Source organism: Musa acuminata, chromosome BXJ1-11 (genome assembly GCF_036884655.1).
Source record: "Musa acuminata AAA Group cultivar baxijiao chromosome BXJ1-11, Cavendish_Baxijiao_AAA, whole genome shotgun sequence".
In the NCBI taxonomy this organism is placed as follows: Eukaryota; Viridiplantae; Streptophyta; class Magnoliopsida; order Zingiberales; family Musaceae; genus Musa; species Musa acuminata.
Window position 1 is genome coordinate 19835844 of NC_088337.1, and position 18770 is coordinate 19854613.

The 18770-nt window shown below is 36.0% G+C and overlaps 2 protein-coding genes across 2 annotated transcripts; one reads left to right on the plus strand and one right to left on the minus strand.

Annotated features, from left to right (window-relative positions):
* Window positions 1-577: 577 nt before the first annotated feature.
* On the minus strand, window positions 578-3377 carry LOC135597242 (ethylene-responsive transcription factor 1-like). The gene is made up of 2 exons (XM_065089939.1): window positions 3057-3377; window positions 578-2182 (listed from the first exon to the last, which is right to left on the minus strand). The coding sequence occupies exons 1-2, from the start codon at window positions 3304-3306 to the stop codon at window positions 1308-1310; spliced, it is 1125 nt and encodes a 374-aa protein (XP_064946011.1). The 5' UTR covers window positions 3307-3377; the 3' UTR covers window positions 578-1307.
* Window positions 3378-12584: 9207 nt separating this feature from the next.
* Window positions 12585-17323, plus strand: LOC135597244 (GRF1-interacting factor 2-like). The gene is made up of 4 exons (XM_065089942.1): window positions 12585-12850; window positions 14861-14937; window positions 16582-16666; window positions 16756-17323. The coding sequence occupies exons 1-4, from the start codon at window positions 12773-12775 to the stop codon at window positions 17179-17181; spliced, it is 666 nt and encodes a 221-aa protein (XP_064946014.1). The 5' UTR covers window positions 12585-12772; the 3' UTR covers window positions 17182-17323.
* Window positions 17324-18770: the final 1447 nt, after the last annotated feature.

An 18770-nucleotide genomic window follows, 5' to 3' on the forward strand; every position in this document is an offset into this window, starting at 1 on the left:
GAGACCTGATATGCACATGGGTCGAGCCGGAGGCCACAAAGTTACAGGCCTTGGGCCATAGACTACAGCCCATGACGTGGCATTACGCTTGTGCTGAGAGGGAACGTCGTACCAAACAAACCCCAATGCACACTTGATTAACTAAGTTAGTGAGGTAACCAAAAGTATATAGTTTCTTATTAAGCTCATTAAAAGTATACCATGATAACCCCTGTTAAGATGTATTGAATTCTTTGAGATCATTTGTTAAGCATCAACTCATATCATCCTTTTAGTGAAAGAAATTTTAACTACCCAAAGCACTGCAGGTGTCTTTTGAAGATTAAACACACCAATCACAATCCAATCTGAACTACTGACACAGCAAACCTACCTTTAGATTTGTGTTCAACATCACTCAGAAAAGTGATCGAGGTGGTTTAGGCTTATTCATCTAGTTGTAGAAGAAAACGGTTCTTGTGCTGTCGAATGTGATGTGAAGTCAAGTGTAAAACTAGATGCAAACCTTTCCACTTATTTAAAGGATTGACATTGCAGATAAAAAGAAAAGCAAAATACAGATAAATTCAACCACAGAAGCCTCCAAGAAATCAAAATATCATTCATCGAGTCATGTCATGTTCTCCTTGAACAAAAGTTAGCATGTTGCCTGAAGGACATATATCCAGAAACAACAAGACCATTACAGGCTAATTGAACACAAAAACAGAACTGGAATATCCACCTACAACACGATTTCGGTTTAGAATTTCCATCGACAAAGCAAGAACAAAAGATAGTGATCATTGTCAACCACTAACTGAATTTAGTCAACCGCTAACTGAATTTATTCAACGATCATTGTCGATGATACATGATATATTTGCATCTGTGCAACAACGAACTAAAGGTCATCCTTTTGGCTTCACATCAGTTCCAATCTTGAGAAAGCAACGAAAATAAAGCACACCAGGGAACCAGGTTCAGCAGCATGTCTTAAACCATTAGCTTACATCATATACAGAAACAGTCAACACTGGTCAACTCAAGAGTCCACAAAGCAGCAACAAAAAGCTGTTGTTCCTGAAGATTATGCTGCAAACCAAACACACTTTGATTCATGATGGCATTCAAACAATTCTGACCCTCCATAAGCTTCTCTAATTGGTTCATGAGATAGAAAACTAAATCTAAGGGAAAGAACCAATTTGTTCTCCGAACAAGGAGATACTTGCAAGCCAACATGGCCAAAGAAAACGTGTGTCACCTTTGGAATGCTTATTTTTTCTCCCTATTTACAGATCACCGGTAGCGACAGCCGAAGTCTCTCAGTAGACACTGCCCTCCATGGGCAGGTCATTGAAGCTCCATAGGTTGACAGTACTGAAATCATCCTGAGCCAGTTCACCACCAAACAGGCAATTGAGCGACACATTGGAACTCCCCTCAGTGTAAGGAAACTGCAGAAAATTCATGTACGAGTCGAAAGCATATAAGTTCTTAGACAATTTGATTGCCGTTGTCTCTTCCGCAGAGGATTCCGCTCCACAACCATTTTTCAAATTCTCCTGATGACCATCATCTCCCAGCAACCCAGTACCATTTCCTTCAATAGCAGTGGGAACATCAACTAACTTGATCTCAGGGGTTTTGTCCTCATGTTCCCATATGAATTCTGGATGACCAAAGGAGTCACTTTCCTCAGTACCTTCCTCAGCAGAATGGAAATCCAGGCCTTCACAAGGTGCAGAAGGTCCTTCACTTGCAAAGGGGTAAAAGTAGTCAGGCTTGGTCGGTTCCTCCTCCAAGAGGCCCATAGCAGAATAGAAAACACAATCTTGGTCATTCGGATGGTCGGAATGCTTGCACTCAAGCTTTTCTGACATGTTTGATGTGTGAGTTCTTGGGGCAGTAGGTTTCAGTATGCTTTTTTTAGCACCTGATTTTGATCCTGCAGGGAAGTTCACTTTGGCTTTTTGGCCACGAATCCTACGAGCTTCAGAATCATAAGCTCTTGCAGCCTGTTCAGCAGAGTCGAATGTCCCGAGCCAAACACGAACCCCTTTACAGGGATCTCTGATTTCAGCTGCCCATCTGCCCCACGGGCGCTGGCGGATTCCACGGAATTGACTCTTTCTCTTCCTTTTGCCTGACTTGCATGCAGGTCCACCAAAACCTCTTGATCTTAGAGTGATTGAGACCTCTGCAATACAAAGTAGAACAAGAGGTAAGCCTAAACGTTTTCACACTCCCAAAATCCATACAAAAAGAGAAGGTAAGGGATTTGGAAGCAACTGGTCACTGCTCAGCGCACACACATTAAAACTCATCAATCAGAAGTTTATCAAATTAGCGAATCGAAGTGACTATGAAACAAACTTTTCTGTTTTACTTTCGTATCAGATTGTAAAACCTAACGCATTATGAGGTGCCTGTACAAAATCATATAAATATTCCTGTTGTCGCAAGCAACTGCAGGTGAAATTCCAGTCAAATTTTGGTTCTCAAATTCAAGATGCTTGTTTCTTGGACCAAACCAAAATTCAACTTCAAAATCTTGAAATCAACATCAATTTGTATCTTAATCACTTCTTCAAATAACAATTATCCCAAAACTATGTTTGGATCCACAGCCACAATCGGTTACTAATATAATTTCATCACTTCATGTTATTCTGCTGCCTGTGAACAATCAAGATCTACCTAGAAAATAATGGAATTTTAAACAATAAGATTTTCTGACGGAAAGATCTGACTTAGAAATTAAAGGATGAAAGAAGAATCAAGCAAAAGACAAACAACATATTTCATTGGAACTAGCAAACAGTTGGCAAAAAAAAACTCTAAAACTAAAACTAAGCAGAAAAAGTTATCTGGGTGAGAAAAGAAATCCCATTTCTAGTGTCAAAGCTTAAGTACCAAGAAAGAACAAAAGAATGACCTGTTATAAACTTATTTCTCGGTAATCCATAGAAGGAAAGCTGATTTAGGGAAGAGGATCTGCTATTCTGAAGGGGGAAAAAAGTAACCTTAGAAGTAAAAAAAAAAAAAAAATTAAACTAATTTCTTGTAATTACCTCGAGAAAAGGAGGAATTCGATCCGAAACCAGAGGAATTGACATCGACCTCATCATCGAACTCGTCCTCGAACTCGTCCTCCCCCGACTCATCATCGAACTCCAGGAAGTCAGCCTCGAAGTCCTCTTCGACCTCCCTTCTCTGCTGCTTCCCCCTCCTCCTCCTCCCGCCCGGCCACAGGTGCTCCGCCGTCACCCGCCGCGCCACCGTGGCCGGTATGAGGTCGGAGATGATCGCGCCTCCACACATCTCTCCACAACCGCTTCAAGACTCCTCCTTTATGGGTTCTTTTCGACTCAAGGTGTAGTCTCCCTCTTGGAGAAAGACGTGGGGAGGCGGGGGGGGGGGGCATTTATACCCAACGGGGTTGGGTTGGGTTGGGTTGGAAAGATCGGATTTTGGTGGCCGAGTGGGGCCGAGATAAAAGTAATTGCAAATGGGAAAGTTGGGAAGTACTTTAATGGTGGTTTCGTTGGGGTGGGGAAATTGGGGGGTGGGGGGAGTAGGATGCATGTGGATAGGGTTGAGCTGACCTTGTTTCCATGGTAAAGGTTTGGGCTAATTATGCATTAGTCTTGGCTTTTGACATTATTGTAAGTGTTGCAACGGTCATTTGTCTTGATGGAGCTTAATGGAAGTTTACATCTACAGTGAAAGGACTTTGATTCATGAGAAATTATCTTTGTGGGATGAATGTCAAAATGTACTCATGGGAGAGAAATGGTCTCTTCTCATGCGAGACTTGATAGAATTAAAATTTTTTAAATTCATAATAGATTTCGAGATCCATCATTAATTATCATTGGTATATACATTTTACGATATAAATATTAAAAAAAAAAAACTAATCTCTTTTTATCTCTAACAAATATAAGAGTAAATTCAATCTCCTTAGAAGTTTTAATTAGGAAGTCAAATTAATATGTATCATTTATGAGATTTATTATTAATTATCATTATTATATATATTTTTTACTCATAAAAATAAAATTAATTATATAATTATTTTTATAATGAATTATCTTTAATATTTTGCATCTATGTACTTTCAAAAGTTACATTAAAATTTTTATACTTACCAAATATTTAATCTCATTACTCCAATAAAATTTTTCTCTCTTTATTTAATTTTCAATCATGTATAAAGATCTCAATATTTTATTTTTATATATAGAAATCATAATATAATTAAAAATATATAAAAATCGAAATACTATAGATAATTAATTAAAGTAAATAATCTATAATTAACTAAAAAAATATGATAAGAGTGATCTTTTCATTCTTCATATTAATTAATTATATATATATATATATATATATATAGTACATATCATTTGCCCATCATTAGTTGATAAGCATTTTACTCCATGAAAAATTATCCATTTTGTAAACCTTATATAGTTTTACTCTCTTTGAAACGAACCTAAAAAGACTACGAGAATAAACACTATCTCATCGATTTTGTTAACATGATTTTAAAAAATAATAGAGAAAAATAAATAGCAACTCCCTTCAGTTTTGGATTGCAGGCCAAATCATCACTTTACTGTGACAATGCCAACAGCCTCAGGCAGGCAGGACCAGAATGAAAATATAGGTGGTGAGACCAGAGGCTTAAAAACAAGCAGATGCAGGAGGACCACAGTGAAAGGTGAGAGCAGATGCTAGAAGAGCAGATGCATGCACCAAATCTGGAGTAAAACCCAGGAGGAAAGGGACGGGAGAAGAGACAGCATGGTCAGCTGCAAGCTGCAAGACATACAGCTCTTCGCTGCTGCAAGTTGGCTCCTGATAACAACACAGCACAAATATACATCCATGCCCTGTTGATGAATTTGCCCCTCCATAGCCAAGAGCTTGCCCCTGAGAAGATTCAACACCACCAGCACCTGCACTCCAAGTTGATGAATTTGGCCTTTCAGACACACATGAGGCTCCTCGGTTGTGGATAACCATTGCAGCCCAGTACGCTGGTAGAGTGGAAAGATGGCAGTGACGATGACAGCATCAGTCAACTTTTGCTGCGGAGCATCTGAATCTATGAGTGACATCATGATCAATTCCTTGGGACCGGATGCTGTGACTGCAGCTGGAACCCAGTTGCATTCCTACTCCTCTGATAATGGCCAGAATCATTGAGGAGGATCGACATCACGCTGAATCCTTTGGGACTGCATGCTGTGACTGCAGCTGGAACCCAGTTGGATCCCTACTCCTCTGCTGGCTACAGATGCTGACGTCGCTGTCAACATTGCTCAGATGTTTTCTGCTATGGCATTGTAATGGGACGAATTCTCAAAACAATAAATTTATTTTAATTTATTTTCTACTTAGCATTCCAGGATAGTTAAGGCACTGTTTCTCTACCGAAAACAGTAACATCTTAGTCGTCGACTCAATAATAATTGATATAATAAATAATAAATTATTAATTTTGGGACTTTTTCTGTGGACTCTAATTATTTATTTTATTATGATGAAAATGATAATAGTAGTGATGGGAAAATGAATTAGTTGAAGAAAAATTATAAAAAAAGATTGAATGTGACATAAATCATAATATTTATGATGAATTAGATATTATTAGTTACGAGTTAAAAGCTATATATATATATATATATATATATATATATATATATGATAATGTTGAATAAGTATTTGTTGAATACAATTATTGTTGGGAAATCTGGGGCGATATCACATGCGCAATGGAAGAACAGAAAACAAAATTCCAGAATTTCCACATAAAAAGATTTATTATCGCCATGTAAAAATTTGTGCATAAAAACCCACGAAATCGAAAAACTACGCATAAGAGAATTACCTAGGGAGATCGTATATCCCTATATTCCTATATATCTATGGGATTATATGAAGGAGTTTAAATGTCATCATCTCTAACGATGATCCACACAATAGGGGCTACAAAGACACTCCTCAAATCACTATCCAAAACTCTTCCTTGTGTGCACCATACAATTAAGAAGGGGTTGTCCCTAGGGGCTACAATACGAGGAGGAGAGGGAGAGAGAAGAATATGAAGTGATAGTCAAAAAAAACCTAGCCCATGGCCCTTTGGTTCCCTCATATTTATAGAGATGCCTCATGTCAACTTAACCCTAATGGATCCTACCATATTGGGTATTGGATCTCCATCCAACCACTCAAGTCTCTTATATTAGTGGGTCTCTACATAATAATCTCTTATTGACTCTTATTGGATATATAATAAGATAGAGTTTTCAATGGATATCTCATATCTGAACATCTATTCGTTGTAACACCTACCATATATGTGTGACCTTTTAGGCTTAACATCGAGTTGGTCGTGAGTCATACATGTTAGAACTCCTTCTGACTAAGTAAATTATTATCTCTACAATAATTCACTCGACTTATCGACTACGTACGTACTAGGCCACTACGCCGTAGTTCTCAAACAATATAGGGGAATCCAATCCTTTGGACCTATTTGTCCTTAGTTACTATGCATCTATAGTCCCTCATCGATCTAATACCCTAGAAATCGTATATCGGACATGATGCTGTCAGGCCTATATGGTTTCTACTCGAGTCTCGCTCTAATCGGATTCTCTTGGAGAACTCTTTATTTCTCAATCCGAATTACCCTGGCTAGGGATTTATCTGAACAAGTACACATAAGATATTTCTCTTATAACACTGAGAGCAGATGATCATTTATCGATACTCAATAGCCTTGTAAGGTTGACTATCACTCTCGATGATCGACTGTGTTAGTTCTAGAACTTCTAGGCTTATAAGTCTAATATCAAAGAGTGGAGTACTCGTACAGAATATCATTGGTATTTCAAGTCTAATGACTGCTAGTCATACGTGCCTTGCAAGCCAATCACATGAGTAATGACACGTGTAACATGATAAACACTCTTTTTGCTTATTATATTATTTAATATTTTATCACTTTATATTACTTATTATTATTATTATTATTATTATTATTATTATTATTATATATATATATATATGTCCATGGATCTATGCAATGAGAATCAAATCGTGATGAGATCACATAATGAGACTGATTCACCTTTAAATACAGATCCTAAATAATCTTGGTCATAGTTTATTCGAAAGAGTAATCAAGATAACCGGACAGGCTAGTGTGCTATATACTCATCCATATGATTGAGGTAGCTGGTCTCATAGCTGCTCATGTGGGGACATTAGAGCCATAATATAAGTGCTCATTGGAGAATGAGTTCACTGATTGATCCACTCATGGAATGCTGGATGGTTAATGATATCTCATTGTCAAATAGCAATTCCGTTGTCCTAGTGGTGTACCTGGTCCTTAGACTTGAGACACCATAGATGTGATGTATGAATATTCTACTATTTGATATCGAATTTATAAGATTGAAAGTTCCAAATCTAACATAATCGGTTATCGGGAGTGGCAGCCAACTTTACGAGGACTATTGAGTATCGATAGAGGATCATCCACTTTCGGTGTTATAAGGGAAATATCTTATATATTCTTCCTCAAACAAATCTCTAGCTAGGGTTATTCGGATTGGGAGAGAAAAAGTTCTCCAGGAGAATTCGATTAGAGCGAGACTCGAGTATAAACTGTATAGCCTTGATAGTACCAAGTCCGGATGTATGGTAACTGAGGACAAATAGGTCCAAATGATTGGATTTTCCTATATTGTTTGAGGACTACGGTGTAGTGGCATAGTATGTATACATATATATATGTATATATATATATATATATATGTATATATATATATGTATATATACATATGTATATATACATATGTATATACATATGTATATATACATATATATACATATGTATATATACATGTATATACATATGTATATATACATGTATATACATATGTATATATACATATGTATATACATATATATACATATGTATATACATGTATATATACATATGTATATATACATATGTATATATACATATGTATATACATATATGTATATATGCATATGTATACATATATGTATACATATACATATATATATAAATATATACATATATATACATATATATATATACATATATATACATATATATATATACATATATATACATATATATATATATACATATATATACATACATATATATACATATATATATATATATACATATATATATACATATATATATATACATATATATATATACATATATATATGTATATATATATATATACGCATATATATATACACACATATATATATATATACATAAATATATATATATATAATGATAAAATATCAAATAATAATAATAGACAAAAAGTATGTGTGTCATGTCACACGTGTCATCACTCACGTGATTAGCTTGTAGGGTACAAATGACTAGTAGTTATAACCAATATGATAGTATGTCATTAAACATACTAGTTCATTTCACGGAAGATGATGATTGTTCATGCAATGATATGTTTGTTCAGGTATGGTATTTGAATAATATTAAAATTATTTTATTATATATATATATATTTTATAACCCAAATAATATCTTTCTACATGTGTTTTGATATATAATTTAAATTTCAAAATGCTTTGAAAGATAATGTTGTTAGGAACAGGGGTCGGCACTAAGAGGGGGTGAATTAGTGCAGCAATAAAAATCATGTTGGTTCTGAAATTTTCTCGTTCGTACGTTCGATTAAAACTGAATTCGGAAATGCTAAACTTTGAAAGCGTGTTCGTAAAAGTATTGAAGGTAGTTTGCAGTTAATGTAAATTGCAAGAAGGAAATGCAAACTAAATTTTATAGTGGTTCGGTCGTCGTGACCTATATCTACTACGTCGATTCTTCTTCCGTCGATGCCACTGGCATCCACTACCAGTCTTCCTTCAATAGGCAAAAACCAACCACCTTTTACACCCCTCTTCTCCTTTTCATAGGTTTAGGAGACAACCTTTACAAGCACACACACTCCTCTCTAAACAGAATTTTAAATTTAAGCTAGAGGAGGGATTTCTTAAGAGATTTCTACGGTGTTTCTTCACTTTTAAACTCTCTGTGCTTGTGTGTGTTAATCAAGGATTAGAGGTGTATTTATAGGCTTCAAGTTGATTCAAACTTGGAACCTAAAAACATCTCATCCCGGGTTTCCTGGGTCCGGGCGGTAGCACCGCCTGTGTCAGTTTGATAATGATACTGTACTGGGTGGTACCATCGCCTGCAGCCTCTCGGAGGCTGTGTTTGGGCTGTACCATCGCCCAAACCGTCGGTACCACCGCCCAAACCGTCGGTACCACCGCTTGACATAGTCTCGGAGACTGTGCCATGACGATGTCACCTCTTGGGGCACTGTTTGGGCCTCTCATTGAACCCAACACAGTCCTCACATGGGCCCAACTGGCCCCTAATTGGGTTAGCCCAAATCCAAACCCAATTATGTGCTAACTATGATTCCTAAGACATATTCTAAGCTAAACAAGTCCATAAGTTTAGTTTCTTCCGGCGAGCTTTCGATGATCTTCCGACGAACTTCTAACGATCTCTCGGCAATGTTCCAGCGGACTGCCAACAAGCTCCTGGAATTCACGATGATCTTCTTGGCGAGTTCCGACGAGCTTCTCTGGCAAGCTCCAAGACTTTTCGGTTGGTTCCGATAGAACTTCCGATGAACTTCCGGACTTCCGATGAACTCCCAACAAAATCGTGTCCTTGACTTCGAGACTTCATTTTGATTTATGTCTTGCTATCATAGTTAATCCTACATATGTAAAAATAAACTTCGATCTAGACAATTAATACTAAGCATTAATCATGTTGTTCGGAATGTCATTGGTCCCTCGACGCTTCGTCCGATTCTTCGGCACATCGTCCTCTCTTGCGGCCTATTGTCCAATCGATCAGTTGACTCTATAACTCCGATATCCTTGGCGCAATATCCACTCTTCTTAGCCCGATGCCCGAATCCATGGCCCGAAGCCTTCTGTCGATATGTCGACCGATCATCTGGCTCGACGTCCAATCTTCATATTTTTCTCCGGCCCAATATGATTCTTCTTATTTTAATTGTCTCATTCTGGTTAAAGCATCCTGCGTCACTCAAAACGTAGATCAAATCATAATCACTTATTAATTGGTTTCATCATCAAAATCCGAGATTCAACGAATGTCATTCGAAAAATTTTAAATTCAATATGCTGCAACTAGAAATTATAAGATAAAAGCAAAATATAAAATTTTTGATTATCAATGGATGATAATAAATCATGGTGGAACTGATAATTTTTGAATTAGCAAGTTTCATAATGAGCATTGCTGTAATTTACCAAGATCATATAGGGATCCTAAGGAATGCAATAGTTATTCTATTGTAGATCAAATCAAAGATTATGTTATAAGGAATGTTAATTAAACTCCAAAGATGACTATTGTTGAAATTCATAAAAGATTTAGAGGAGTTGTTTTATACAAGAATGCTTATCTCGTATGAGAGATTGTATTTAATGAATTTGTGGTGACTTTGACCAATGGATATAATTTTATTGTTAAGGGAGTTAAAATTGAGTGACTATGAGGTTCATGTTCAAATGGTAATTTTATTATAAAATCATTTTCAAAAAATATTTTAAACTTTCAGAGCTTAGTCTAGAAGTTTCGGATGATATATTCGATCTATTTTTAGTATTGATGTTGCATATATATTAAGCAAATATCTTAATGCTTTGATGACGATTATAACTATTGATGGTTATAATAGATTATTTTCAATTATATTTGCTATGATGAAGTTTGGGTGTACGGATTCATGGGAGTGGTTCTTAGATCAATTGAGAATATGTATTATGAGATGTGAAAAATTGACTATTATCATTAATCAAAATCCAAAAATTTTAAAGAGATCTTACTAGTAGCATATTATAGTTATTGCATGGTTCATTTATCTGAAAATCTTATGAATGATATATGCGATAGAGAGGTTACAAAGCTAGTTTGGACTATCGCTATATCTCATACTATGTATAAATTTAATAAATGCATACAAAAGTTGAGGTAAAATTATAAAGAAAAATTCATATAGATCTTAGAAAGAGAAATATGCTTCTATATATTTCCTTAGTCATCGTTATACAATGCTCACCTTATATACATTAGAAAATATAAATTTATTACTAAGAAATGTTCGTGACTTACCTATTACATTGAAATGATTAGGAAGCAGGTTATTAAATGATTTAACATCTATCATGAAATAGTCAATAATTTAAAATTAACTTTAATAGATATCATCGAAGATAAACTTGTCAAGAGGAAGGAAAAGGGTTGATAATATAATCTTTCCTCGTACTTATATTACAAGTATAGACATCGTGTGAGATAGTTATATTAGATTTAGAGAAAAAAAAGTTATTCGTGTCTATGTTTAATATTTTAAAATTTTCATATTCGGTTACTATTGGGGTATACGAATGATAAATATTCGGCTACTATTAGGTATAGGAATGATAATCCATATCATATTCTTTTGTGAAGATTATTATAGAGTTTGATAGTTATAAGAAGACATACAATGATAATTTCTTTTTTCTATTAGAAGCAAGCAATATTGGATAAGATGAGAATATGACTGTGTTGTATTACCTCCAAAACTCATGGCGTAAACTGATAGAAGAAAGAAATCAATAATTGAAACAATATATAGTGGCAAGAAAAAAAAAAAAATATTCAAGGTATCAACAATTTGGATATAACCATCAAATTTCTACGTTGAGGACGATGACATTTAGTTTGAAATTTTGGTTGTAGAAGTTTATTAAAAATTAAATTATAATTTTGAAGCAAAAATTACTTTCAATGACTTATATATTTATAATTTAATATATTTTAATTTGTTCTAACTGTAGGATTGACATATGAATGAGAACTAAGTTTATGGTGCAAGCCAGCAACCAATTTGTTTGCACCTTTGCTTTGTACTGTGAGAATATAGTGTGCCATATTCCATTCAACTGTGCCCATTCAGACTACTGATAAATCCTCTCTCTCTCTCTCTCTCTCTCTCGATTGTTTGGGCTTCAAGAGATCTCATGCCAGTTCTGCACTCATAGAAATATTAAAAAACTAATTATAATTCAAAATATCGAGAGAAACCATCGATACCACTTTTTAAAGAATCCAATGCTTTCAATAACAAACGCCAAAACCATCTAATCTTGAAAGAAAAATTAACCTTCCAAGATTGGATGGTGGCAGCATATTTGGCTACAACTCATATGCTATCCTCTTTAGATAAAGAAGACATGATTCGATTAGCTAGACGAGCTTAGTATGATTAACATTGGAATTACCAGTTTGAGAGCAATAATTTATTTTTTTCCCAAATTATCACGTCTAAGTCTGTAGCATTCAAACTCTTTCTACCAAACGAAATCCTCCAAAATCCAAGTCACAAACCACGGGAAGCAAGAATAAATAATTTAATTAAAGATAAATAGGTGAATTGCCATCCACCGAATTTATGTTGAATGGCACAAGTTCGAGAATCAAAATCCAAAAAAACCATTCTACTTTTGCCTTCCCTTCTTCAAAACCCCAACCACATCCACCCGACCCCCTTTTCCTTTTCGACCGCTACTTCATGTGAACCCTAAATCTATAAAGAAAGTTACAACCCGGTCCTCCTTAATTAGAGGGAGAGCTTGAATCACAGGCGAACTGGTAACCATGCAGCAGCCGACGCATCCGCCGACCCCCGTGTCCACAGTTCCCGTCGCCAACATCACAACCGAACAGATTCAAAAGGTATCCTTCTGCCGCTCCCATTGATTTTCTTTCTTTTTTTTTTCTTTAATTTCACTATTCATGATGGTCACTCTGCGGGCTATCCTAGGGTTTGATCAGTTTACTTGGAAAGATGTCATTTTGGGATGAAGCCTCTGTTTGGTTGGTAAATTGAGAGAAGAGAAAGGGGAATAAGAGAGGAGAATAGAATGAGAATTTTACTTTCTGTTGCTCTGGTTGGACACGAGGAAATAATACAATATTGTCTCTAGTTTGATCTTTTAAATGAATTTAAGACGAGAAGATTGGGCGACTAACGAAACAAAATATATGGATGATCCATTTCTCTCCACTTATAAGTATCTCCAATTTTGGGGAGAAGCTAAAACAACTTTTGTAGAGATTTGATTAGATTCTCAACGAGAGAATCTGTTTTTCTAGATCCAATTCCCTTCTCCTCTCCCCACTTCTATTCACTTGACATATTCATTTGTTGTGTTTTGAGTTATATTTTCTGAAGAATACACTGTCAGAGGAACATATTCCTATTGATTGTTGAGGATGCAGTAGTCCTAAAACTATTCTAGTTTTACCTTATTTACTTAACAAGCAGAGATTATCCTAAATCTTGAAATTTTTTTTTTAATCTTTGTTCTTTTTTGCATGGCCTAACTAAAATTGTCGTGTGCTTGGTTCAAATTTGTAAATTATTATGGTCCCTTTGATTGGACTTGTTTTCGGAACTTTCAGACTTGTTTTGCTGAAGGAAGAAGCACAATTTAAACATGCAATTTCTTCATTAGATACTTGTGTTAAAAGACTAGTGCAATGTTACGAACTAAGGTCAGAAATGTGGACCGAATGTTGAACATATCGGATCTTTTGTGACTTGCCCCCATGCCCGTACAGACCATTTGTGTTTGTACATTTATGTCTAATTTGGATCGTGGCATGCAGCTTTCTGCTAGACTGAAGAATATTGTATTTAAAATCCAATCCACCAAGGTAAATGATCTTACTTAAATACCAGTTTACTCAACGCTTAGCCATGACCGGAGGGCAAATCCTTCTTCATTACTGACATCATCTTTCTTTTTGCCATAGGGTACAGTTCTACCTTATGGCGGTATTTTATTAGGATTAATGAAACTTTAGTACGTTTGGCTAGGACAATCTTTGAAGCCATTAGGGTTATCTGACTCTAGTTTTATCCTCTGATATCAAGTTCAAAGTGTTTTGATATTGTTCTTACAGAAAGTTTTTTCTATGGACTGAACCTTCTGATATTGAATATGATAAAAATGTTGTGATGCTTGTCCTGTTGACAAAAGGCTAAGTTGTTACTCTAAATTCTGGTGCTTTGGAAATTTTCTCTCATTTTCTCTCTCATCCCGTTTGGTTTTTACTCAATAAATTCATTAGGATCATTTTAAAATGTTAACATCTGTAGTTATTGTCCTTAAACTTTCCATCACATCGTAGGATTGTGAAATCAAAATTTTGTCTTGAACATTTTGTTACCTAATAGAAATCCAGCATTTTCTCAGACCTTAGACTGCTCAGACAATCAATTTTCCCAGTTCTAATGTGAATGCTCATCAAATCATGGAAAATTCATCAAGATTACCTTCTTATGCTGCAGTCCTGATCCCAGAGAATCTAACTTATATTTGTGTTATATCAAACTTACATGATGAAGATTGCTATGATGGAAGGTATGACATTGCTTGATAGTGTTTGGTAAACGTAGTTGTCCTTGATCCAAAAATAAACCAGTCTTGCTTTTCGTTTTCGCATCCAACATTCTCTGATGTGTGTAACAGTCATGTTCTTATTTTTGTGGCTCTGCATCAAATCTTATTACTTTATGTTTATCATCACAAGCTAGTTTTTCCAGCATTTTACCTTGCATGTTTGAATGCTGAATTGCCACTTTAGTTGTGTGCTGTGATTTTAGCCTTCTGCAGTTCTAGCATTTACTTATCTCAGCTTACACTGTTTTCACAATTTGTTGATTTTTCTTTGATGCAGTACTTGGATGAGAACAAGCAGCTCATTTTGGCAATCTTGGAAAATCAGAACTTGGGAAAGTTGGCAGAATGTGCTCAGTAAGTTGATTAATGAACTAAACTTCTGCAGTTGTCTATTTTTAACATTCCCATCTCTTTGTTTGATGCCTCTGTTGCATGTATATACAATTTGTAAGCACCTTTCACGGCTATCAAATTAGTACTGTTGATATAACTGGTCTAACACAAACATGGTGCATTTCACTTTGATAGTTATGCTTTGAACAATTTTGGTTTCTTGAATTTAGTATCCATTTAATATTAGCCTTCAAACTATATCCGCTCAATATAGATACAACTATGGTTTTGTTACTATGGACCATATCTGATGGGGATAGATGTCGGTGGTTGATTTGGAGTGTCTGACTAGCTCGACTCGATCCTGGTTCGACTTGCGCTAGGAGCCCTAGAATCCGCACAATGCACCTTCGAGTGTCCACTGTGGGGCCGACTTGCAGTAAGACCAATGTTGGGTGGGGTTCTCGACGTGGTCCTTTAATTCTCAAGTCAGATTCTTGAAATGGACTATGTGCAGGTGAGGGTGAGAAGGATCATACCTCGATAACCATGCCCTGATTTGCCATTTATAGTTGGTCCCTTCCTTGGCCACTACGAAATAGAAAATATTCCCTGAGTATTTTATGTTCGACGGATGTTGATGTGGCTGGATCAGCGGTTGATGGTTTTTGTCTTCTTCTGTTGACCAGGATGCCACTTATCAAGCTTTGACTGGAGGCAAATATTTCCATTATCAATATCCATTGATGTTCACCCTTGTAAAGATGTGATCACTCTTGTGGAAAATGCATGTACCTCATTTTATGATAGACTTCTATTTATGTGCCCTTTTCTTGTGTGTTAAGAACATTGCAGTCAAAGTCTGTAGTGCGACTGTAGTTTTCTGATACTTTTGATTCTTGATTGCTAAAAAAGAGAAGTTTGGTTTCAGGCTAAAAATCATTGAAAAAAATTTAAATTCTTTGTTGTATAATCTAATAGAGAGGCATTAACAAGTTAGATTTATGTAGGACCTGAACCCGAATCTTATCAGAGAATTATAGTAGATCTCAGTCAACTAATTTTCGGACTTGGATTTAATGAAAACATCATGGATGTATTTTGTGTTAGGTAAGGTCCACGATGCATGCCGATATCAATACATTAATGGATCTTGTTTAAGGATCTACACAGATTAGTACCACCCAATTTTTCAATTTTGGTTATGGTAAGAAAGTTGTAGTTTTTTTGGTTTATATATGATACTTTGGAGAATTTAAATGGCTGTTTACTCTTTTCCAGTGTAGTCCTGCATTCCTAAGCCCTTGATCATTGTTGTTACCATCGTAATGGTTTACTGCTGAGGGTCACTTGTAATCTTGCACAGTCAAAAGTTCGATCTTATGATGCCTTCTTCTCTCTTTACCTTCTTATATTGATTCTCTCTTGCCCTTCTTATATTGATGCTGATTTTTCATGACCTAGGTGTCAATCTTCCTGTATTTAATTATGTAGTACATGTTTTTTTTTAAAATTATGTAGTACATGTTAGTGTTGATATTACAAATATGATTATCAATATATAGAATTTTTTATTCTTTGGATCAGAGACAACTGCATTTTTTTTCCTTTAATCTATATTCTATAGAGATAAATTCCACTCTCACTGTTCAAGTTCTAAATCAGGTATCAAGCCCAGCTTCAAAAGAATCTGTTGTACCTAGCTGCAATTGCAGATGCCCAACCCAATGCACCTGCAGTTCGCCCTCAGGTCAGTTTGGTACCATTTTCTAGAAACTTTAGTAGTTTACCATTATTTGCTCATTGTTTCCATTTCATTAACTGGTATTTTTTTAACAGATGATGCCGCATGGCTCAATACCACAGGCAGGTCATTACATGCATCAGGCACCTATGTTCTCTCCGCGTACTCCCCTACAGTATAACCCACAACAGATGCAAGAGCAGCAGCTACACCACCAGTCCCAAGGAATGGTATTCCCAGGCCAAATGATTTTTCGACCTGGGGCTGCCAATGGTGTACAAAACATGCATACCGGACTACCTCCTGGAGGCAATGCCAATCCCCATGCAAATCCAAGTATGGCTGGATTTCCACTGACTGGCGCTTCTAGCAGCACAGTACATGGATGTGGGAGTAAGCAAGACACAATTAGTGCTGCGGTAGCTGCTGACGATAGCCATAGGAGCTCAGGATCTGAGCATGGCAGTGGGGATGCTGACCAATCACATATCAAAAGGCCAGAGGACGCCAAAGCTTCGTGAAACTTATTGTATATGAAGAATGTGATGCACATTAATAAGTGACTTGTATATACAGAATATTTTATTCATGATGTACCTCTAAGCATGGATGTCGGTTCTGGAACTGAACCTTACATATAAAACTCTCTTGTTCTGAACCTCATTTAGTTTAGCATCTCTTGATTATGTAGTAATTACTTGAAACTTTATTATGACAGATTTGTCTCATGATTAATCTTCAATAGCCTTTGATATATTTTCATCAGTTGCATCCTTTCTGTATGTTTCAGGCCAGGAAGATGCTGTAGAAACAGTGGTTGGTAAGCATCTTGCTTGTCCCATACCTTAATATGGTTGATTATTGACAGTCTCTTTGTTTATTCTGGCATAGGCTGTGTTCTGCTGTTGAATATTTCATCAAGGAAATCAGAAGGCTAAAGAAGAAAACTATGGTTCTTTGGTGAGGTAATACTGGTAATGTTGGCAGGCTTTACTCAGCAGTCGGTCAGTAAACCCATTCACATAGTCAAATTGTTTATAGAAACTTGGGTGATCCTGTAGTTGCTTTTAAGTTATATGCTGATTGATGCTAAGCTAAGCATTGGACAGAGGGATTTGATTCTTTCTATGTATTCAAGCTGTTGACAATTATCCGATTTCTCATTCTGCACTCTGTCAGGAACCCTAACAGGTCCAGACCAGTAAGGATTTCTTTTCTCACAACTTCATGGTATTTTCTGATTAACCATAATATTTTTAGGAACTTTGTACTTGAACAGCACCCTTGTTGATTCTAAATTGTCAAGAGGACAACACGTGGCATCTGTGCTATCTACTTCTACCTAATTTACTTCTGTTCTACCAACACCTTGCTTGAATTGTGAACAATGAAGTAAATGTTTAATGTTCAAGCAAATGACAAATAGGTGGGAGTCAGTTGCTGTCGTGTGACTTACCACCTTACTGAAAGGAACTGTAAGACTATCTAATCACTGACACTTGCATGGATTGGTTTGTGCTGACATGGTCTCGTACAACCCGTCATATCAATTTAGGTGGCTCTAACATTTAGTAATAATAAGCTTTTTTGTCTTTTTGTGACAAATCTCAGCTGCCATTTTTTTTTTATAGCTTCAGAATCACTTCAAACTGGTCTCCCTGGGTTGAAGCTTTGAAGCCACTTCAAAGGCCCGATTTAGTTCAGCTACTTCCTTTTTGGTGTTCTGAGCAGATGGACCATAGAAATGACATAGAAGTTGCATGTATGACAAAGTTTTAGGTGTATATGATTCTCCATGTGTTGGTTGTAGGTCTCCTCTTGTCATAACCCTCTGTTGACCATGTGAAATTGTGCAACTCATTGTTTTGTGTTTCTTTGGGCAAGAGAATGTATTCAGGTGCAGACCAACTTGCAAACTTCTGCAGGTTGGTCATCATGAATATCAAATGTCAACTATCATCATGAACTCATGCTTTGTTAGGCCCATGTCTATTTTTCCTGTAACTATATTCATGTCATTGGGTCAACTCAAGATGTGCATGACTTGTCAGAATTCAACATGTTTTTCAATGCATGGGTATGTGTATGTGCTAAACAAATTGCATATCTT